The sequence below is a fragment of the Podarcis raffonei genome, chromosome 14 (genome assembly GCF_027172205.1).
Source record: "Podarcis raffonei isolate rPodRaf1 chromosome 14, rPodRaf1.pri, whole genome shotgun sequence".
Classification (NCBI taxonomy): Eukaryota; Metazoa; Chordata; class Lepidosauria; order Squamata; family Lacertidae; genus Podarcis; species Podarcis raffonei.
This window is the reverse complement of record NC_070615.1, coordinates 38,338,835-38,362,500: the sequence shown is the minus strand read 5'-3', so window position 1 is coordinate 38,362,500 and position 23,666 is coordinate 38,338,835. Positions and strand designations below refer to the sequence as shown.

The 23,666-nt window shown below is 44.4% G+C and overlaps 1 protein-coding gene across 6 annotated transcripts in view; it reads left to right on the top strand.

Moving 5' to 3' along the window:
* SNX29 (sorting nexin 29) overlaps nucleotides 1–23,666 on the top strand; it is a 213,788-nt gene that overhangs the window by 112,695 nt on the left and 77,427 nt on the right. For 5 of the 6 annotated variants that reach the window (XM_053364008.1, XM_053364009.1, XM_053364012.1 and 2 more), the window contains 2 exons: nucleotides 1–30; nucleotides 805–886. The exon at nucleotides 1–30 is cut by the window's left edge and continues 26 nt beyond it. The exons of the other annotated variant lie outside the window; for it this stretch is intronic. In XM_053364008.1, the coding sequence (XP_053219983.1) occupies nucleotides 1–30; nucleotides 805–886 (112 nt within the window). The remainder of the gene's footprint in view (nucleotides 31–804; nucleotides 887–23,666) is intronic. 6 annotated transcript variants of the gene reach the window in all.

Genomic DNA, 23,666 nt, shown 5'->3' with positions numbered 1-23,666 from the left:
TGAGGACCAGAGCTTGTCCGATTTTGAAATGTAAGTTGGTAGAAGGTTTGAGACTTGATCTGACCTCTTTGCAGTGGCTCCAAGGGAAGAAATAATGAAATAATGAATCAAATTCTTATATGTGAGGATATCCACGGCCTGCAGTATAACTAATGCACAGTTTATTTGCAATATTATCCCACGTATCCCTTTTGAGGGGGCAGGTTGGCAAATAATACAACCACCCACTAGGCCCTAAAGGTAAAGGGGCCCCTGACCATTAGGTCCAGTCGTGGCTGACTTTGGGGTTGTGGCGCTCATCTCACTTTATTGGCCGAGGGAGCTGGCGTACAGCTTCCAGGTCATGTGGCCAGCATGACTAAGCCGCTTCTGGCGAACTAGAGCAGCGCACGGAAATGCCGTTTACCTTCCCGCCGGAGCGGTACCTATTTAACTACTTGCACTTTGTGCTTTCGAACTGCTAGGTTGGCAGGAGCAGGGACCGAGCAACGGGAACTCACCCCCTTGAGGGGATTTGAACCGCCAACCTTCTGATCGGCAAGTCCTAGGCTCTGTGGTTTAACCCACATAACTACCCATTAGGTCCTGCTTACAGCTTATTATAGGTGTGGGGGGACCTGTGGCCTTCTGGACATATCTGGACTACAACTCCCATCATCCCTGTCTGTCATACTGGCTGGAACTGATGAGTGTTTGAGTCCCAACAGCACCTGGAGAACCACAGGCTCCCCACTTCTGGTTTACTACATTGTACCTTGTTTCAGGATTGCACATACAGAGAGCTTTGTGGCTCTTTTCCCTCAGATCTAATCGAGCTCTTATAAACGTCTGGATCCCCTCAGTCTTCCTGCGTGGGAAAGCAACCAACGCGTTTCATGTGTACCAGGTAAGTTTCATGACTTTTAAGGGATCTCTCTCTTTTTTTAGGGTGGTGGTGGATTCCATTGAACTCTTCCAAGTATTTTACTAAAGTGTCTTCAGTCATTCACAGGCCTGGTAATCGCTGAAATGTCTCAGCTTTGATTTACATTGATATGGTTCTTTGGTTATGTAGAGTGCAGTTGTATGCCAGTATGTAAGAAAGTTGTGATGCTTTAATGTCATTAATAAGTGTGTTACATTTGGAACACCAAAATTTCTTGCTTGGGGTGGAGTTCTAAATGCATGCGAAGATTAATTAAAGTGTGACGGATTGCAACAGAGATCCTGACTTTCTTCTGATGCTCTGATTTGATGTTTTAAATTTTCTTCTTCATAATAATTTTTTAGGTCCTATTAATGTGTAAGATTTGTTTCTTTGATGTGTAGCTAACAGCAAGTGACTATAGTACAATGGACATTTATCTAATGCCATTGATAAAGGTACCATTACCAATGAATATACTTGGGAGTACATTTGGCTTCTTAACTTTCTGCTTGTTCTTCCTCTTCTTAAGCCATTTCCTCTTCTCCTTTGATGTTGCAACACAAATGGGCAACCTTGAGACCTAGACAGCTAAGGGAGATTGTGGAATTTGAAGGGGGAGTAGAATTCAGAAGTCCCACAAGTAACTTTTGCAAAATTAAACTGCTACACATTTAAGCCAAAAGCCATGAGCTTTCTAGTAAAGCTTTGGTTGCTTGTATATAAATAGATTCCAATTCTGAGCTTATATCCCATAGGTTGGTTCATAGGAAGATTGTTGAGGGTCTTTGTGGACCATTTCATTATTTTTTCTGTCTGCTGCAGCAATTATAATGTGCTGTGCTGTATGATTGCTACTTCTGTTGTTTCTTTTCTTATGCTGTGTTTTGGTGTATTACAAATTTGAATTCCACAGAACAGAATTCAAAATTGAATTCCATAGAATTCTGTAGAATTCATATTGAAAGTGTTCTTTAGACACACCATGGACCACCTGAAGGAAGCCTGCAAACCACAGACCATAGTTCGGGAACCCCTGATCTAAATGATCTTACAGATCTGAATATGGGGTGGGTGGTCTTTATGGTAGCTTGGTCCTGCATTGTTCAGGGCTTTGAACATGGCCTAGTAGCTATTTCAGTTCTCTCAGCCCAGGTGTCATTTGTGCGCACCCAAGTTGCTCCACTCAACAAAATTGGTGTCGTGGAATGCTTGGATGCAGAGGAATGGTGGGAGGCTCCAGCTGGGGAATTTCCAGGGGAAGAAGACTCAGAGCCTGGGGATTGGTGGTGGGATGGTGATGAGTGGTCAGAAGAAGAAGATGGACCAGACTGGGAGGAGGAGGTGTCAGAAGCTGAAGAGATCCCTACTTTTCCATCCAAAGCCACTGAATCTGGTGAAGAAGAAGAAGAAGAAGAGTTTGGATTTGATATCCCGCCTTTCACTCCCCTTCAGGAGTCTCAAAGCGGCTAGCATTCTCCTTTCTCTTCCTCCCCCACAACAAACACTCTGTGAGGTAAGTGGGGCTGAGAGACTTCAAAGAAGTGTGACTGGCCCAAGGTCACCCAGCAGCTGCATGTGGAGGAGCGGAGACGCGAACCCGGTTCCCCAGATTACGAGACTACCGCTCTTAACCACTACACCACGCTGGTGTAAGGGGAGGGCCTCTGCACTCAACTTCCATCTCCTCCTCACTATCCGCCTCACCCTGCCAACTAGACCTGAGCCTGATGGCATCTCGGAATAGCTGGAGCCAGTGTGGTGTAGTGGTTAGGAGTGGTAGACTCGTAATCTGGTGAACCGAGTTTGTGTCTCCGCTCCTCCACATGCAGCTGCTGGGTGACATTGGGCTTGTCACACTTCTCTGAAGTCTCTCAGCCCCACTCACCTCACAGAGTGTTTGCTGTGGGGGAGGAAGGGAAAGGAGAATGTTAGCCGCTTTGAGACTCCTTCGGGTAGTGATAAAGCGGGATATCAAATCCAAACTCTAGCTGGCATAGAATTTTGAAGCTCTCTTATTTATTCACTACATTTATATCCCACCCTTCCTCCCAACGGAGCCTCCCAAATGGGCTTCTGGCATTTTATAATTTAAAAAAACTGTGGTTAGGGTATAAACTGCCTAGTTTTGTAGATTTTTTAAAAATGCTATTTATGGTTGTGCTTAAGCAATCCGGTTGGGAGCCATTCCCTTATCTGCTTGACATTTTCTTTTTCTTTTTCCAAAATCATTATTTCCAAAAGGAATGATCTCACGTGTGTGTGTACACACGAGGGGGGGGGGGGGGAAGAGAGAGAGAGAGAGAGAGAGAGAGAGAGAGAGAGAGAGAGAGTCATTGCATTGGTGTCTCGTTCGAAATTCAAACAATGGATAGCAAGTATTCTGTGCGTAAAAATCCTGAACTGTTCTCACCTCTGTTTTACATTATCATAAATGCTCAGTGAGAAATGCTAAAAATAAGTCCCAATTGTAATGTGTCTGAGGGGGAAAAATCCCTGTCCAAATTGGTCCCTAGTGCTTTCCAAAAGGAGTGATGTATTAATAGTACTACCTAAGGAATTCTTTTTACTTTCTTTAATACAGGTTCTTTCTTGAGAAATTATTTCTGTGGATATGGAAAGAGTTGTACGAAGTATTTTCTTGAGTTAGAAACTAGGTTTTCCCACAACTGTTCTTCTGTAACCTTACTTTGGTGTAACCCATTATATTTTCTGTAACCCATTATATCTACAGTCGTACCTTGCAAGTTGAACGCCTTGCGAGACGAATATTTTGGCTCCCGAATGCCACAAACCTGGAAGTTTTTGTTCCGGTTTGTGAATATTCTTTGGAACCTGAACACCCATCACGGCTTCTGCAGCTTCCAATTGGCCGCAGGAGCTTCCTGCAGCCAAAGCTGCGCCTTGGTTCCCGAAAGTTTTGGAAGTCAAACAGACTTCTGGAACGGATTCTGTTCATCTTCCTAGGTACCACTGTAGTAGGTTTGGAATGCTGTACATCAGGGGCAGCCAACATAGTGCTCTCTAGATGTTGGTGGACTGTAGCTCCCATCAGTGTTAGAAACTGAGGTATGGAAGCTAGGAGCTAAATGGCACAACAATGGAATGTCTAGGTGCACTTTTTTAATAAGAAGAATACAAAGCTGGAAACGAATGAACTGCAGCTAAAATATTATGTTATGTTTTCACATGGTCTAGTCTTTCCCTAACCCACCCTCTTCATACTCTTCAGAGGGTCTCTTCTCCAGTCTTCAGAGAGTAGCTGGAAGTGGGGAAACAGAAAAAGGTCTTCCTTTCCTTCCACTCTGCAGTTTTAAACTGAAGTCTTAAGCGCAGTACTATGGCCACAGCTCAGAAACTGCTTGCGCTAATTGCATTCCCTGTTACAAAATGTGCCTAGAACAATGGGAGTTTCGAACACTGGCTCGCATCATGCAACATGAGGAAAAACATGAAGAGGAAAGAGGAAAACAAGCAGCTTGAAGGGAGACAATGCGGGAGGGGAGGAGCCAAATGGAAGCTGATGGAGTTAGTCCCAATGTCCCTTCTCCCCATCTGTTGTGGCCCAGGTGGAATGGCTGCTGTCCCGCAGAACTATAGCATTACGGGCCGCTGAGTAGGAAAGTGGTGCGAAAATGACTTGCAGACTTCTCCCATTTTGCCAAGCCACGAGGGAGATCCGTGCAGGCCACCCACCAGAAAAAGCTTGAGTAGAACTTTTAAATCTTGTCTGTATGAACACATTGGTAACAAACATTCATATAAACGTATCAAAATAATTGATGCAAAAGGAAGCACTGCTTTGGTTGTAAAGCTCTTCTTGTTACTGTTCAAAGTTGAGAGAGAGAGAGAGAGAGATTATCGCCAACATACAAGTCAGACAAAGACACTAATCCCAGGGTGTATAAGCAGTTATTATTTCGGTAGCACTTCCTATTAAAAGGTGACAGTAATCTTATCGTAGTTGAGATTTAGAATGCTGCATACCATGCTACCAGGAAAAATCCATCTTGAAAACCACTCTTGTAGGATGAACGCCTCTTTCTGTTCTGCAGAGCGCCTCGCGCATTCATCACGATAAATAATAACGTGCGGAAAAGTCTCCCCAAACACCAGTCTCTTTTGTCTTTTTTTTTGCAATGTATTTTATTTTGTTGGTGTTTTCGTAGGCAAAGCATATGTGCCAGCGTATAATATTGCATCACAGTTATCTCCCTTTTTACTGTGCAAAATCCCATTAAGCGCACGGGTCTTGCCAAGCTGCCATCTTTGGGTCGCTGCAAAGAAAAATGCTTCTTCCTCCGTTTCATGTACAGGCCCATGAATCAGCGTTTGGAAAGTTCACTTTAAAAGAGAATTGGTTCCAGTTCCAGTTCATCTCCTCCCTTCCCCCAAATAAGGAATCAATTCTAGTTCCAATTTCCCCCCCCCCCGAAAAAAAGGAAGTCGTTCTGTTCTAATTCAATTCACAATTCATTCACAAGGGCCTCAGCATATGTATTTTTCGCCTTTCAGAATTTTGCAAGCTGCTCTGCTAAAGTATAATGAGAAGACAACAAAGGCATCAAAACACACAATGTAATGTGAACAACTGTTTTGTTTATTCCCCCCCCCCCAACAATTATAACCTTTAGGCTTAAGCAGCAGCTCCATTTTTCAGATAGGTAAAAATGGTAAATGTAGTAACCACAATCAAATCAAGCAGTTAAGTGCAACGAAACCTCTCCCTCTGTGTGTGTTTCTAAGCTGCCTGCCCTATTCCCCCCCCCCCCCCCCGGAATTGACAGTGTTTGTGGGGTTTGTGTTAGAGCTTTGGCACACCACAGAAAAGCTATGTGAATTTTTTTGGGGAAGGAATGGCTAAGTGTTATTTGGCTCTAACCTCTAGATGGTGATAGTTACTAGCAACCTATTTGTGTTCCTGCAGCAACAAAATGATTCTTGTGGACATGTCTGTGATTCTCGTCTGTCCCATTTGCTTCTGACTCAGGTTTTTACCTCCTCCACAAATCTCTTTCACAGACGCTGCAGTAAATCTAATAGTCCCCTACGGTGGGCAGCTGTTGGCATATCAAACATTGATAAATTATTGGGAATATAAACCCTGTCAGAAAGATGATTCGAGGGATGTTTGTTTACACAGTAATTGCAGCAGTAGAGCTGTACGAGTATGATAGTCTTTTTCTTTTTTCTTTTTTCAAAATTCTTTTACAACCCAAAATGCTATTGTTGGAAAGAGAGTAACCACCAGTCTGGATGAATGTTTATCTGATCAGCGCAGTGGCTGGCTTAAATCTACATATTTGAATGCAGGAATCAGAGAGACATTATTGTACAAACATTAATATCAGCTCTCAGAAAGAGCAATTGCATATGTATTTATCAAGGATGTGGATAAGGCACTTGGGCTGGTTTGGGTGACTACCTGAGCTCTGGACACTTGTCCCTCCTGGCTGAAAAAATCCAGCAGGGAGGAGACAGCTGTCTGGGCCAGGGACATGCCTCTTTACAAGAGTGACTGGATCTTGCCTCTTTGAAGGAGGCAGTGATAAGATTGCTCCTTAAGAAACCACCCCTAGATTCTGAATATCTTAAGTAATTACCGTCCAGTTGCCAACCTCCCTTTTTGGGGGGGTTAAGGTTAAGGGATGCGGGTGGCGCTGTGGGTTAAACCACAGAGCCTAGGGCTTGCCGATCAGAAGGCCGGCGGTTCGAATCCCCGCGACGGGGTGAGCTCCCGTTGCTCAGTCCCTGCTCCTGACAACCTAGCAGTTCAAAAGCACGTCAAAGTGCAAGTAGATAAATAGGTACCGCTCCGGCGGGAAGGTAAATGGTGTTTCCGTGCGCTGCTCTGGTTTGCCAGAAGCGGCTTAGTCATGCTGGCCACATGACCCGGAAGCTGTACGTCGGCTCCCTTGGCCAATAAAGCGAGATGAGCGCCGCAACCCCAGAGTCGGTCACGACTGGACCTAATGGTCAGGGTCCCTTTACCTTTATCTTTAAGGTTCTTAAGCGGGTGGTCACTGACCAGATCCAGGTGTTCTTGCAGGAGACTGGTTTTCTAGACCCATTTCAATTGGGTTTTTGGCCTGGCTTTGGTCACCTTATATGATGACCACTTTTGGGAGAAAGACGGGGACAATGTGTCCCTGTTAATCCCCTTTGACCTTTTGGTGGCTTTCAATACCATCAACCACTGCATCCTCCTTGAGAGGCTATCCAAGTTGCGGGTGGGCAGCACTGCTTTGCAGTGTTTCCAGTCCTACTTGGACGGTTGTCTTCCGCTCGGGGAGTGTTTTCGGCACCATGGGGCCTTCCCCGTGAGCAAGGTGCAGAGGGTGGCAGCATTAAAACAGACTTTTTCAGTGCTGGCTCCCCGACTGCTGAATGCTATCAGCAGAGAGATGCGCCTGGCACAATCATTATCAGCTTTTAGGCACCAGGCAAAAGATGTGCCTGTTCAACGCAGGCATTTGGCTCTTAATTGGGGTCTTGTGGTACGATGATTCTGGGCACAGCTCAGTTGGCTAGAGGACGGGGCTGGTAATGCCAAGGTTGCAGGTCTGATCCCCGCATGGGACAGCTGAATGAATATTCCTGCATTGCAAGAGGTTGGACTACAAAATACTCAGGGTGTCTTTTGACTCTATGATTCTATGACACCATAGCTAGCCTGTATTGGTGTTCATCTTTTAGCTGGGTTGGGTAGGGTGTGTCCTTTTTATGTTATTGCAGGTGCTTTTAATCAGCAATGCTCTTTAACCTCTTTGGTGTATTTTAAATGTTGCATTACGTATGCTTTTTATCATTGCTAAATCTCTTTGAGACATTTTATGTGGTAAGTGACAAATGAAAATACAGTGGTACCTCTGGTTGCGAACGGGATCCGTTCTGGAGGGCCGTTCGCAACCTGCAAAGAACGCAACCTGCGTCTGCACGTCTTCGCACACACGGGTCGCGATTCGCCACTTCTGCGCATGCACGTGATGTCATTTTGCTCGTCTGCGCATGCGCGAGCGGCGAAACCCGGAAGTAACCCATTCCGGTACTTCTGGGTCGCCGTGGGACGCAACCTGAAAATGCTCAACCTGAAGCAAACATAACATGAGGTATAACTATAGTCAGTACTAATGTTAGATAGTGGTCCCCTTTGCATATTGACCTAGCAGCACTGTTTGTTGAAAAATGAATGCTTTCCCTTTCCTTTTCTGATACAATTATAAATAAAATTTTAAAATCAAAGACAAAAATGGAGGCTAAAAAGAATCTCTCCTCAATTTAAGCACCCCCACACACATTAAGAACAATTACATCTAATTCTTATAATAGCTATAGCATAGTGCAACTCTAATATCTTTGTACTTCAGTTGTATTACACTGGATAGTAACATCTATTTTGCAATTTTGCAAAAGGTGCCTAAGGCCACTTTGATTCTGGGAAAGCGGAAAGATGCCATCCGTGTATAATAGAACTGTTAATTTCTTGTCCATGAGGCTAACTGCAAAAAAAGGACCTCCCTTGCAGCTTTTTAACCACATAATTAACATATAAATTAAATAACGGAGGATTGAGAATACAACCCTATCAAATGCATGGAGAGGCAAAAGGAGAATCAGTTAACAAATCATTCAGGCCCATTCTGACTTTTAGTTCCGTTTTTGAGGATAAATCCCTGTGTATGAGATCTTTACTCATCATATGCAGAACAGAGGATGGATCCGCAAACACTTAATTTAAAAAGGTACTTTGGTGATGCATGGATCGCTTGTAGCATATTCCTGCATAAAACCAAAAGAGTGATCGATTGTAGCTTACTCCACTATAGAACCTGCTTCCTCTCCTAATATGTTATTAGCATCAGCCCACTCTTCAAGTCAATTTAGAACAAAATGGGCACAAATATTTTGTTACTACATTGATTTAAACACACGATGAGTGTAGTTATGTCAGAGCCACCAATGCCTAGATTCACCACCCTCCTGTTCTGATATATTTCTCCTGTACAAATGCTTGCTGTAATGGAAAAATAGTGCCAGAATAACCCAAGCATTAAATAAAGACCTGTAATCAAAATGTGCAGTAAAACAAACAACAGTAAGATTATTCTGGCTGACTGAACGAACCCAAAGGGTGCTCATCAATGGTTCCTCTTCATCCTGGAGAAGAGTGACTAGTGGGGTGCCACAGGGTTCTGTCTTGGGCCCGGTCTTATTCAACATCTTTATCAACGACTTGGATGATGGACTCAAGGGCATCCTGATCAAATTTGCAGATGACACCAAACTGGGAGGGGTGGCTAACACCCCAGAGGACAGGATCACACTTCAAAACGACCTTGACAGATTAGAGAACTGGGCCAAAACAAACAAGATGAATTTTAACAGGGAAAAATGTAAAGTATTGCACTTGGGCAAAAAAAATGAGAGGCACAAATACAAGATGGGTGACACCTGGCTTGAGAGCAGTACATGTGAAAAGGATCTAGGAGTCTTGGTTGACCACAAACTTGACATAAGCCGACAGTGTGACGCGGCAGCTAAAAAAGCCAATGCAATTCTGGGCTGCATCAATAGGAATACAGCATCTAGATCAAGGGAAGTAATAGTGCCACTGTATTCTGCTCTGGTCAGACCTCACCTGGAGTACTGTGTCCAGTTCTGGGCACCACAGTTCAAGAAGGACACTGACAAACTGGAACGTGTCCAGAGGAGGGCAACCAAAATGGTCAAAGGCCTGGAAACGATGCCTTATGAGGAACGGCTAAGGGAGCTGGGCATGTTTAGCCTGGAGAAGAGGAGGTTAAGGGGTGATATGATAGCCATGTTCAAATATATAAAAGGATGTCACATAGAGGAGGGAGAAAGGTTGTTTTCTGCTGCTCCAGAGAAGCGGACATGGAGCAATGGATCCAAACTACAAGAAAGAAGATTCCACCTAAACATTAGGAAGAACTTCCTGACAGTGAGAGCTGTTTGACAGTGGAATTTGCTGCCAAGGAGTGTGGTGGAGTCTCCTTCTTTGGAGGTCTTTAAGCAGAGGCTTGACAACCATATGTCAGGAGTGCTCTGATGGTGTTTCCTGCTTGGCAGGGGGTTGGACTCGATGGCCCTTGTGGTCTCTTCCAACTCTATGATTCTATGATTCTATGATTTATAGTTGTCCCCCCTCATCCCAATGGATTGCAAGATGTGTGCAAAGTACAAAGATGTACAATTGCATGAAAAACACAATAAATATAAAACCCTTTTAAAGAACAGGCGCAACTGAAACAACTGCTAAAACCCTCAAAGCAGGCTATCCACCTTAAACCAGCTAACACACACTAAAACCCTTAGATATTTGGGCAAACTGGTAAGTCTTCAGTGGGCACCGGGATGACAGAAATGTTGGCACTGCACCAAGCATCCGTCTGAGGCAGGCATAGGCAAACTCGGCCCTCCAGATGTTTTGGGACTACAACTCCCATCATCCCTGACCACTGGTCCTGTTAGCTAGGGATGATGGGAGTTGTAGTCCCAAAACATCTGGAGGGCCGAGTTTGCCTATGCCTGGCCTAAGGGGAAGGCATTCCAGAAACAACCCCATTGCAAAGAAGGTTTTCTCCCATTGAAACATAGCACAGCCCATCTGAAGGTGGACTATCAAGAAGAGGCTCCTCCACAGCTCTTAAGACCTAGGCAGGGAGGGATGGTCCTTCAAGGATATGCATCCCAAGCCATTTAGGGCTTCATAGGTAAGGATCGGCGTGTTGCAATTGGCCCAGAAGGAAATAGGCAGCCAGCGTGATTCCTTCAGAATCAATGTGACCTGAATCCATCCAGCTGTAATAGATAATTTTCTGGCAGCCACAATCTACTCTAGTTGGCCATCTCCAAGGGAAGCCCCATGTACAGCACATTGAAGTTCCAACACAATTGGACAGGCAGGAGGTTATCAGACTGTGTGTCATCGTAGCCAGGCTATCTCTGAGTGGTATGATTGTGGTTGGAGTCCCTCCTCAAAAAAGACATTTCCCACCACTATAAGCCATTTGCCACTCATTTTGCTAAAGCTTCTGCTTACAGTTCCAAGCGTTGTTTTGCCCATGTATATTACTTTTAATCATCTTTTATTATCATTTTTTTTTAAAATGCTCAGAAATTACTATGCATGCAATCTGTATGCTATTGTTAAAATACGGCTTTGTTGAAATGAATGTTTATTCTTTATAATTAATCCTGTATCTCTGCCAAAGTAATGAGAGGGAGACAGAGAACTTCTCACATCTCAACTGACACGGTCCATTGTTCCATTTGTTCTTCCTTAGTCCCAAATGATTACTACAGATTTTTTTTTGTTATTATTTAAAAAAAACACCAGATCGTTTTCAAAGAGCTCATAAATGCAGCCTCGCAGCTGTGTCAAAATGTAAATTGCATCTGTGTGGTTTTTTTTGGTGCTGCTTTTAGAGAGTTCACCTTGGTTTTTTTCTGCCGCTGCAGTCAAAATCTGTGTTCTTTGGGGAAAATCAGAAGATGCATCTGCTTCCTTTATTTGGCTATGCTCTGTTGTATTTATTTTTGGCGTTCCAATCACTTCATAAAAGAAGAATCCTAATTGGATTGTGTCATGTTATCTTTGTGAGGGGAAAGGAAGAGCAAATTAGATGGGCAGGCTTTCCTTTCGACTGGTATTTGATGTCGGGAAGGAGCTTTTTCCCACCTCAGATTGACTAGAGACCCCAGAGATTTTGTCTCTCCACACTCCCAGCCCTTTAGCTACTTATATGTAGTAGTAAAGATGCCAGAAACTTCTTCCTCCCCCACAATTTCTCCCTAGGCACCTGCAGTTGTTGTTTTTTAAAAAAGAGTAGACTGCATGAAAAGTAATTGAATTAAAGAACTCTGGAGATGGGATGGTTCCCAAGGGTCATCTAGTCCGACCCTCTGCAATGCAGAAATCACAGCTAAGGGTTTCCTGACAGGTGACCATCTAACTGTTGTTTAAATGCCTCCAATGAAGGGAAGCCCACCAACTTTTCGTAGCCCCGCAAGAAAGAAGGGCTTTTTTGCTGGCTAGGGTCAGTTATAATCCTTCTAACCTCCTTTGGGGTAGGTTTGCGTGTATGGCAGAAGGAGATAGGATATGCCCATGGAAACGTCCCTGCACAACCCATGGTACCACTGTACTATTCTACACAGAAACATTGTATGTGGCTGATAGGGGGAGATGGCTGCACCCCATGTAGTGATCCGCCTCATACAATGTTCATGGGGAAGGACAGTACATCATCATACCCAAGGGCCAGCAAACTTTTTCAGCAGGGGGCCAGTCCACTGTCCCTCAGACCTTGGGGGGGGGCTGGACTGTTTTTTTTGGGGGGGGGGGAATGAACGAATTTGTATGCCCCTGGTTTAATGAGAGAGAGACAGACCAACAAACATTCTTATATCACATTGTGAATTTCTTATAGGTGACTTGTGTCCCTAACTAGGAAGCCCCACACAGAATCGTGTTCAAGAAGGAGATGGCTATCGATGGCTACCAGCCACAATGGCTCTGGTCTGCTTCCATGGTTGGAGGCAGCAATCCTTCTGAAGGCCATTTGCTGGAATCAGAGTCGCAGGAGTGGAGAATGCTCCACTCGAATCCTGCTTGCTGGTTTCCCACAGGCATCTGGCTGTAGAACGTGAGAACAGCATGCTAGACTAGATGTTCCATTGGCCTGACCCAGCAAGCTCTTCCTGTGTTCTCGCGTTAAGGTTCTAGCATGGTATCTTCTTCCTAGAAGACAGCACTGTTGGGTTTTCTTAACATTGATGTGGTCAATGGTGCTACTCAGAGGTGTGTGTTTGTAATTATAACCTGCATGGCAGCACATCTGTGAGCTCTTGACAATTCAGCACACCTGAGGTATCTTAACAATTTAACTAATTAGCAGGGGGAGTTTACCTACTGCACCAAATGCAGCGATGTAATAGGGTAATTGATTATTTGAAAACTGTATTTCAGTTGATCAAGTGGTTTTAATGTGTACTGTTATACAAATACTGTTAGGCAGGGGTCAGCAAACCTTTCCAGCAGGGGGCCAGTCCACTGTCCCACAGACCTTGTGGGGGGCCGGACTATATATTTTTTTTTGGGGGGGGATGAACGAATTCCTATGCCCTACAAATAACCCAGAGATGCATTTTAGATAAAAGGACACATTCTACTCATGTAAAAACACACTGATTCCTGGACCGTCCGCCGGCCAGATTTAGAGGGCGATTGGGCCGGATCCTGCCCCTCGGCCTTAGTTTGCCTACCCATGCTGTTAGGGAATGCTGTTGAGTACTGTTGAGGAAAGGTGGTGGGAAGGGGTGTTTTGCAGCTGTTTGATTATTATCTAAAAATAAAAGTAAGCAAAGATATTGCAGGAAAGTTTTTATTCCATCGCCCCAGTGCAAACTCGGTTGGCAAAGAAGGTCCAACAAGCACTTCGTTGAGTCTACTTTTACTTTTAAACTTAAAGCCACATGGAACCAAAATTCACAAAGAATATATATTTTTCTTCCACTGCCATGCATTGAACTGTTTTGTAGATTGGCTGTAATCCACTGAAATCAACAAATTTATATGCACTCAGCTCTATTCCAGGTTGCGAACATGCTGTCCAACAGCTGATACAAAGCCCAACAGGCTCTGTCTAAGATAAATAAAATTTTGGATTTCACCCTGAATCTGGGAGTGTTCAAAGAAACTCTTCTGCATATACTTAGCTATTTAAATTGCTTTGATTTTCTCCTTATATGCAACTTGCTGAACATAAGTGCATCTGGTTTCAACTTTATTTAACTCCCAAGCAAAATTCGTATAGGATTGGAGGATCATTAGAAAACAAATCTTCAGATTAACAATTGAAGAACAGCAAAATAGATTTTGCACTTCTAACAAGGACAGGCATCTTTTTGTAATGGATATTGAAGTCTTACAGTAAATTTTACTAGGGCTCATCTCGTGTGTTCTCAGATAATGCCTTATTGAAACAAAATGAAGCCCTAATGAGCTTTCTTGCAGGAATACAGCTTACGACAGGCTTGTTTTGCTTAATGGTTTGAAACCACTGAGCCAAAATATTAGAGAAATGAAAAGAGGACACAGCCATGTCCATAAAACCTAAATGAGGGTTTCCAGTTTGGATGAAGCAGTGGGAGAAATGATGGAGCTTTTGTTTGTATTTATATTTGTTTATTTATTTATTTTGCAACCAGGGAGCTCTTTAATGACTTTTAATTCTCCCTGCTGGTTGAACTGCCAAATTTTGAAGATGAATTTATTTTTTATTGATGTATTTTTATTACTTGGAAATGGCTCTCACTAATCCACAGCGCGCCATGTTTTGTTGCTCTTTGAAACACAACGCTGTCATTTACATGTAAATTGCCATCAGATTAGTGCCATAGCTTCCCCCCTCATGGGTGCTAGTATGTTTTGTTCTAGTTTTGTTTTTGCCTCTTCAAAAAATAGCTCATTGGAAATTGGCTAGCCCTGCTGTTTGGGCAAAGAGTGGAAATGATTGTGACCTGCTGCGAGGCGAGAGGGAAATCAAAGCTCGCGGAACTGATACAAGGGGCCAATGATAGATTTCGGCCATCTTGGATGTTATGGTGCAGAAAATGAAGTAGGCCAGAAATGCTATCTTACAGGCACAGTTTTTAAAAATATCCGTATACTGGTTCCTGCTCATCTTCCGCAAAAGTGGATTAGGAGGGATTAGTTTCAGTAAGACTTTGCTAGCCTTGAGTCACACACGGCTGTACTTCTCCCGGGTTATAAGAATTTGTGATTCTGCTTTGATGATTTTCAGCTGTTTTTTCTAGCATTAAGCAACTTGGGGGGGATTAAAAACACTTCGTAAATGAGTTATTTGGGTCCAGTGTTATGAAAAATGAGCTTCCTTATTGCATTAAGGTGGAAGGTTAAATGGATGGAGTAGTTTGAGTGAATAGCTAAGGTCAGGGCCTTTCTTTTAGGTGTTGATATACACCTCTTCCTCTGTAATGAGTCAGAACTCCTTTATATATTTTTTAATGTGGTGGCCCTTACTAAATAGCATTCCAATTACAAATAATTGATGCCGGCTTATAGTAACATCTTCCACTCCATTCCGTTCTGTATAATGCTCCAGCATTTGTTGTTGTTTTTCGTTCACTGTTCCAACTCTGTGTCTCATTTCCAGCACAGGGAACAGGGACCAGCTACAATTTAAAAGGAAAACTGGGATACAGTGGTACCTCGAGTTAAGTACTTTATTAGTTCCGGAGCTCCGTTCTTAACCTGAAACTGTTCTTAACCTGAAGCACTTTAGCTAATGGGGTCTCCTGCTGCTGCCGTGCCGCCGGAGCACAATTTCTGTTCTCATCCTGAAGCAAAGTTCTTAACCCAAGGTACTATTTCTAGGTTAGTGGAGCCTGTAACCTGACGCGTATGCAACCTGAAGCGTATGTAACCCGAGGTACCCCTGTACATGCATGTGCCTGCACAAAATACCATGCTCAAATGGCCACATGCACAAAAAATGGTGTAGAAATACAGCAACTATCTATTAGGGTTCTGAGCTGATATGGCAGTTGGGCTATGGGTATGAGCAAGATGGTGGTAAAAATGGAAAAGGCCCTTTCTCACCTTCCCACACTCTGGACCTCCCTTGGAAGAGTCACACGGAGGAAGGTCTCCGATGACAATCGCAGGGTCTGAGTCAGTGAGTTGCATAAGGCTTTATGGGTCGAAACTGGTGCTTTGAATATAGCCCAGAAATGAATTGATTGCACCCTTGGTGGAGCTACCCTTGCACCATATATTAACCTGACATTTTGAAATAATTAGGGGAGAAAACTCTCTCAATAAATACGCCAGGCAACTCAAATATGTCCCCAGTTTAGAGCAGAATAATTTGCTGACATTTTGATAGGAATCAGACTTGACTCTTTATTTTTGCAAACTTGAAGGATGAAGGTCAAAAGATGCTTCTTCCAAAGGCCAGCATATTCCATAACTGGTTGTCTAATAAGTGAATCAATTTAGAACAATCTCTATGTCAGATGTGGCTAAAAGTTTGGTTGGCTGGGTGGCCATAGCTATGTAATTGGGGAGGAGGGCTGCAGAGTTTGTTTTTTCACCTAAGTTTGGCTGTCTGCTTTCAGGTTACACCCTAAAGAAGGCCCCCAAACCTAAGTTTTTTCCTATGTTATCATCGGAGCATCCCTATCAAAATTAATGGACCTAAGTTGGTCATTTCCATTCTTGTTAGTGGGTCTACTCTAGTGTAGAACTACCACTAGATAGTATCCAATTTGCTGCCAGGGATCTTTGGGTTTTGAATTTTGCTAGAATTTCCAGCTTGGCTACTCTAAAGTACGAGAAACCCCATAATTGTGATTTAAGGGGCCTGCAAAAGTTATGCTAATATTGACTCGTTGAACGGTGCAAATACTGGCTGCCTAAATTAACATCATATTATAATGGGATTAATGATTTTACTTAAAAAACGTGTTGCTTTTAAGTGCTGTGTTTTAATTGTTTTGTATGTTGCTGTAACCATAAATAACGCAGGCTGACACTTGTGATTAATTGTTTTATTTAAACTTTTATTTCTAAACGTAGTGTTTTAACTGGTTTTTAATCTATTGCCAGATGTTAGACTGGCCATGTAAACAGGAGCAGAAGGAAACTGATACCCACTGTGAGTGATGGGATGCACTCAGTGTGTGATGAATGCGCCCCATGTAGCAGAAAAGGGTCAGATGTTGACATGACTAAACGGAAGAAGAGGAGGAGGAATAATGATACTATGGTCACAGAAAGTGGTAAATGAGTTTACACTTCTTATTAGGATCCTCTCCCCATGCCTTCCATGTTAAGGATGGAGTGTGGGGAATTTCAATTCATTCAATTCAAATATAAGTTTGTTCTTCTAGCAAAAGGCCATGACAAACCAGCAGCAACTGTACCAATAGAAAAATAAAAGATCTCACATCCATAATATGAACCAACACCCATGATCTAAGAGGGAGGTTACCAGCTTGATTTTAAATTAAACCTCTGAATCACCACAACAATATACAGTGATTTTATCTAGCTCTCTTTTCCAGATTTTTTGCAGCCAGACCATTTCTGCCAGGGTGAACAAAGGCTTCAGAAAGCGATCTCTTGGGTCTCTATATAAAGGGGCAGGCTAACAGATAATGAGTGATGTCTTCCACCTCAGATTGACCACAAATACAAAGTCTGCTGTATACGAGACCTTGTTGTATCGGCCATCCAAGACTACAGTGGGCATCACTTTGGAAACACAGCTCAATAAAGGCATTTTATAAGGAAGTGGATGAGAGTTTGCTCAGATAACTAGCTCTAAAATGTTCTGTTCTCAAGAGCGGACACCAAGGGAAAAATGTGGTGTGTCTGATTTGCAGTTCCCTTCTAGATTCTATCCAGAATGGCCAATCCCTTAGTTGACACTTATTGAAGGTCAAAGCAGAGCTCAGTTCAGGAGAAAAATTATAGTCTAAAACATAGCGACAAGCTGCTTTCCAGAGTGGTTATCACCCAATTCCATATAGTACAGAGCAGGAAAATATTAAATAGGCATAGTAGCATTTTTAGAAATGTACTTTAACCAGGTGCAGTCCGCTCTTGACTTAATGGTTGTCCACTCGAATTCTATACGAAGAAGAGCTTCTGATGGCAGAGTATAGCTTGGGGGTGGGGGATGTTCTGCACAGTTTCCAAAGCTTTTACGTAGCTTGAATCAGAGCCCCTCATTTCAATTCCATGGAGCATTTGAGTAAGCACTTTGCTACGTATGGCAGGCATAGGCAAACTCGGCCCTCCAGATGTTTTGGGACTACAACTCCCATCATCCCTAGCTAACAGGACCAGTGGTCAGGGATGATGGGAGTTGTAGTCCCAAAACACCTGGAGGGCCGAGTTTGCCTATGCCTGACCTATGGTTTTCTGTGCTTTGACTTCTGCTACCTCCATATGACCCTTCCAAGAGAGGGTTTCGTTAAAGAGCACACACAGATATCTAAATGAACATTCCCCTCCCTCTCCCCGGTAGCCTGTGATCCAAATACCATCTATACCTGGGGCTGTGTCCATGGAAAATCTTGCTCTTAGAGTAATTTATATGTAGGCTTTTTTGTTTACTAAACAACTTCAATAGATTTTTGAGGCCTGATCGGGAAAGAGAAAGGAGCACTAAATAATCTACATATCAGGTACAGTGGTATCTCGGGTTACAGACGCTTCAGGTTACAGACTCCGCTAACCCATAAATAGTACCTCAGGTAAAGAACTTTGCTTCAGGATGAGAACAGAAATTGTGCTCCGGCGGTGCGGCGGCAGCGGGAGGCCCCATTAGCTAAAGTGGTGTTTCAGGTTAAGAACAGTTTCAGGTTAAGAATGGACCTCCAGAACAAATTAAGTTCTTAACCCGAGGTACCACTGTATTAACTACAGTGATAAGTGATATAATTTTAAAGCCCCCCTGCCTCCCCCCAAAGAATAACATGGTTGGCCACCATGGGCAAATAGGGTGCTGGACTAGATGGACCTAGTAGTGGTGTTCGTCTTAGAATCTCCCTCACCACTCCTCCCTCCGAGGTTTTTGTCCCAACAATCTACCAGCATTTTGTCCTCATTGGGTTGTTTTGGGCTCCCCTTCTTTACTTTAGGCCCCCTTCCCCCCGCGCACTCATGGTTCCACCAGGTCTGCTGATGTTTCTTGGGCATTCTGCCTGCATAAGGATAATGACTCAGAGAATGAGCTTGCTTATTAGTATGTGCAGCGGTCACTATTAACTCTGTAATGAGTAACTAAATATGAATAAAGAAGGCTCTTACCCCTGCAGGGGATAACTGTAGCTGATGAGACTTGATTGTTCTGGTCTGTATTTTATATTTTGCATCATATCTCTGTGTGACACGCGCTTAATGATACTGTACATTTCGCAAGAGCCTTTGGCTAGAAGCGATAAATACGAGTAACCATGGCACTGTGCCTTTCCCCCAGTGTAGCTGGAACCACCCCTTGGGCTATATTCAATCATGAAGCCTTGAAAACCCCAGGGGGGAAAACTGCCAGAGGGAGTGAGGCTTCTGAGGGCCATTGCAGGCAGCTATAGGAAAGAGCCAGGAGTTTCAAATTGGCAAACCTCATGACAGATGCATTAAAATAGCAGTTTCGTGAGAAAAGTGGGGCATATAATATTAATTCTTGCAGACGGGGGTGTGGGGATCTAAGTGGATGAGTTACTTGTCCTCAATCACTTATGCTCCTAGGAGTTTATGGATGGTGTGTTTCAGCTGGGTATATAGGCGACCTGAAGTTGTGATATGACAGTCAACTGGACAAGGGCCAACTCACTGAAGCTCCATCCAGTGGGTGACATAATAATAATAATAATAATAATAATAATAATAATAATAATAAATTTATTATTTATACCCCGCACATCTGGCTGGGCTTCCCCAGCCACCCTGGGCAGCTTCAAAAAAAATATTAAAATACTGTAATACATCAAACATTAACAGTTTCCCTAAACAGGGCTGCCTTCAGATGTCTTCTAAAAGTCTGGTAGTTGTTGTTCTCTTTGACATCTGGTGGGAGGGCGTTGCACAGGGTGCGTGCCACTACCGAGAAGGCCCTCTACCTGGTTCCCTGTAACTTGGCTTCTCGCAGTGAGGGAACCACCAGAAGGCCCTTGGCGCTGGACCTCAGTGTCCGGGTAGAACGATGGGGGTGGAGACGCTCCTTCAGATATACTGGACCGAGGCCATTTAGGGCTTTAAAGGTCAGCACCAACACTTCGAATTGTGCTCGGAAATGTACTGGGAGCCAATGTAGGTCTTTCAAGACTGGTGTTATATGGTCTCAGCGGCCGCTCCCAGTCACCAGTCTAGCTGCCGCCAAGAAGAATATGACTAGCCTTTTCTGGTCAAAGTTACACTCCCCACTAAAGTAGGGGTGGCTAACCTGTGGCTCTCCAGAGCTTGTGGGACTACAACTCCCAGTTGCCCCTAGCGAGCATTGCCGCGGGCCAGGGATGATGGGAGTTGTAGTCTACCAGCAGCCAGAGGACGGAAGGTTGGTCACACCTTGCCCTAAAGAATCAGGTGTGCAGCTTGAGATGCTGCTTGGTCCAGCTTTTAGAACGTAAGAGCGTGGCAAGTTGCCTTCTACTGAGTCAGTCCATTTTTTCACCTAGCTCAGCATTGTCTGCACTGACAGGCAACATCCCTCCAGGATTTCAGGCAGGGGGCATTCCCAGGCTTACCTGGAGATGCCGGGGACAGAACTTGGGAAGTCCTGAATGCAAAATGGATGATATGCCACTAAGTTAAGGTCCTTCCCATTTTGCACCACAAGCAAACTAGGTCACATTTTGAACTCATCCAATACAGCATAGTGTACCCAATGCAGAGTCAGTTTAAAAGTGTGGCAGGGAGAGAAACTTAAGTGGGTTTTTTTTTTTGTGAGAGTTGCCTGAAGAAAAACCTTGTAATTTCTGAACTGAGCTGAAGGAGTTTGCCTGTCGCTACCCTCCATGACGCGGGTGGTGCTGTGGGTTAAACCACAGAGCCTAGGACTTGCCGATCAGAAGGTCGGTGGTTCGAATCCCTGCGACGGGGTGAGCTCCCGTTGCTCGGTCCCTGCTCCTGCCAACCTAGCAGTTCGAAAGCATGTCAAAGTGCAAGTAGATAAATAGGTACCGCTTGGGCGGGAAGGTAAACGGCGTTTCAGTGCGCTGCTCTGGTTCTCCAGAAGTGGCTTAGTCATGCTGGCCACATGACCCGGAAGCTGTACGCCGGCTCCCTTGGCCAATAAAGCGAGATGAGTGCCGCAACCCCAGAGTCGGCCACAACTGGACCTAATGGTCAGGGGTCCCTTTACCTTTACCTTTACCCTCCATGAATGGCTGTTCTCCTTATGGGGGCCGAGATCCTGGGAAATCTTAAGGCACACAGACGGTAAGTACTCAGCCATGGGATAGCTCAGTTGGTTAGAGCATAATATGGATTAACGCCAAGGTTGCAGGTTCGATCCACTTATGGGACAGCTCCACATTCCTGCATTGCAGGGCGTTGGTCTAGATCAGCGGTTCTTAACCTGTGGGTCCCCAGATGTTGTTGGACTACAACTCCCATCATCCCTGAGCTCTGGCCTTGCTAGCTAGGGGTGATTGGAGTTGTAGTTCAACAACATCTGGGGACCCACAGGTTGAGAAAGGCTGGACTAGATGTTCCTCAGGGTCCCTTCCAACTCTACAGTTCTATGGTTTTTGGCCCCAACTTTAGTGCCCTGTATTCCCCTCTTGCTGTCATGCTGTTGATTTCTCAACACAACTGTATTGCTAGGCATTCTCTGCTCCTATGTGGCATTTGGCTCTGATGCCCGAGGAAATTGGCTTTTCTGTGGGATGCCATGGAACACTGGCAATTAAAATAGCCCGTTTAACAGTAGCATAACTGTAGCATTTAAAGCTTCTATAATTGGATGTCTGAAACATTTGTTAAAGTCCCGAGAATCTTGGCTTTTGTTTGGGGAGTTGGGAATAAGCGATTGTAAGTTTCTAGTTGCTATGGCGGTTGTGGAGAAAATAGAATCACTTTGGACCTCTTCAAAACCCAGTTTCCTAAACATGTGCAGTCCTGTGCTTAAGGAACTGGTTTGGGGCTTCTGCGGGGTTGGGGACCACAGTTCATTGGTGAAGAACATGCCTTGGTATGACAGAAGTCCAGGTTCAATCTCTGCTGGTATCTCCACTTTGAAGATGGCGGTAGGTGACCAGGTGTTAGGTGACAGGGAAGAGCTGTGCTTGAGAACCCTGGAGAGCTACTGCCAGTCTGAGTAGACAGAACTGGCCTAGATCAGTGTTTCCCAGACTTGGGCCTTCAGCTGCTTTTGGACTACACTTCCCATCATCCCTAACCACTGCTCTTGCTAGCTAGGGGTGATGGGAGTTGTAGTCGAAAAACACCTTGAAGACCCAAGTTTGGGAAACATCAGCCTAGATGAATGGAGAGCCTCACTCCTGTGTTCTTATCCTCTCATCGTGCTTAAAGCATAATGTACGGGAGGCTCAGTGTGGCTCAGTAGTGGAGCATTTGCTCTGCCTGTGGATGGTCTTAGATTCAATCCTTGGCATCTCCAGGTAGGGTTGGGAGAGCCCCCTGTCTCAAATCCTGGAGAGCTTGTTGCCTGTCACTTAAAACAGCATCGAGCTAATTGCACCCAATTGTCTAAATCAATATAAGGCAGCTTTCTCTCCCCCCCCCTATTTTTTTTTATTTGCATTTCTGATAGATTTCAATACAAGAGGTGGAAAAAAACAACACCCCTGGAAGTAATAATAAATAGGAAAAAGAATATTACATACTCTATTATATTTTTTAAAAAATACAGTCACTGATGGACTTCCCTTCCTCTCCTTCCACGGTTCCTTTTATCTTCCACTTCCTCTCGCGTTTTATTAGTTTCCATTTTAGGAGCCACAGCTTTCTGTGGTTCCTAAAATGCCCGAGTTACCAATATAAATCCCGTGTGTGTGTGTCTTTGTTTGAACAGGAGGTCTCCCTTGAACTTGTGATCCAGACCTAGGGGGATCCTTCGTATTCCTTTGTTAGAAGATTTTGCTTGGCACTGGCACTCTCCAAAGTTGTGCAAGGGGCACAGGGAAGAAAAGAAAGTGTGGGGTGTGTAGGTCGGATTCAGTGAGGTATTCCTGAAAAGAAGTGGGGTCACGCCAACCAGCAGGCACAGATCTTAACTATCCAAGCAGTTGGAGGTTGTTCAGAGTGGACCTAGGTGTTGGTTGGAGGCAACAGCTTCTCAGCATGGTTGAGGGAGCCCAACACCCTCTGAACATTGAGGGGGCCTGGCCCTCTACAAAAGGAGGACACAAAAGTGCTTGGGCCGCTAGGAGACAGTGCCTATGATGTTGAGGAAGCCCAAGTGAGCTACCTCATAGGTCAACATTGGACCTTTTAAGGGATTGTCTCAGTTCTAAAGGTAAAGGTAAAGGTACCCCTGCCCATACGGGCCAGTCTTGACAGACTCTAGGGTTGTGCGCCCATCTCACTCAAGAGGCCGGGGGCCAGCGCTGTCCGGAGACACTTCCGGGTCACGTGGCCAGCGTGACATCGCTGCTCTGGCGAGCCAGAGCCGCACACGGAAACGCCGTTTACCTTCCCGCTAGTAAGCGGTCCCTATTTATCTACTTGCACCCGGGGGTGCTTTCGAACTGCTAGGTTGGCAGGTGCTGGGACCGAGCAGCGGGAGCGCACCCCGCCGCGGGGATTCGAACCGCCGACCTTTCGATCGGCAAGCCCTAGGCGCTGAGGCTTTTACCCACAGCACCACCCGTGTCCCCTGTCTCAGCTCTAGCTTGAGATAAACCCTCTTTCCTGAGTTTATCTTTCTTTTGCCTATGTGGAACCCAGGGCTTTTAAAAAAGTGCTAATTAATTTTTGCTGGTAGCTAGATTCTTCACATTAAGTATTAGGACGTGAGAATATTTATTCATGCCTTCCAAGAGACATTTTAAGATATGGATTTGTACCAGGGTCAAAATAGGTCATATTGGGGATCTCCTTTTATATCACATTATGCCAGCTTTTTCTTGTGTCATGATCTACAGAAATGAACCATAGAAAAAGTTGAGTTTGGCTCACACCATTGCACAAGGTGGTTCTCTCTTATCCTCAGAGAAGCCCTGAGAGGTAGGTCAGGCTGAGAGA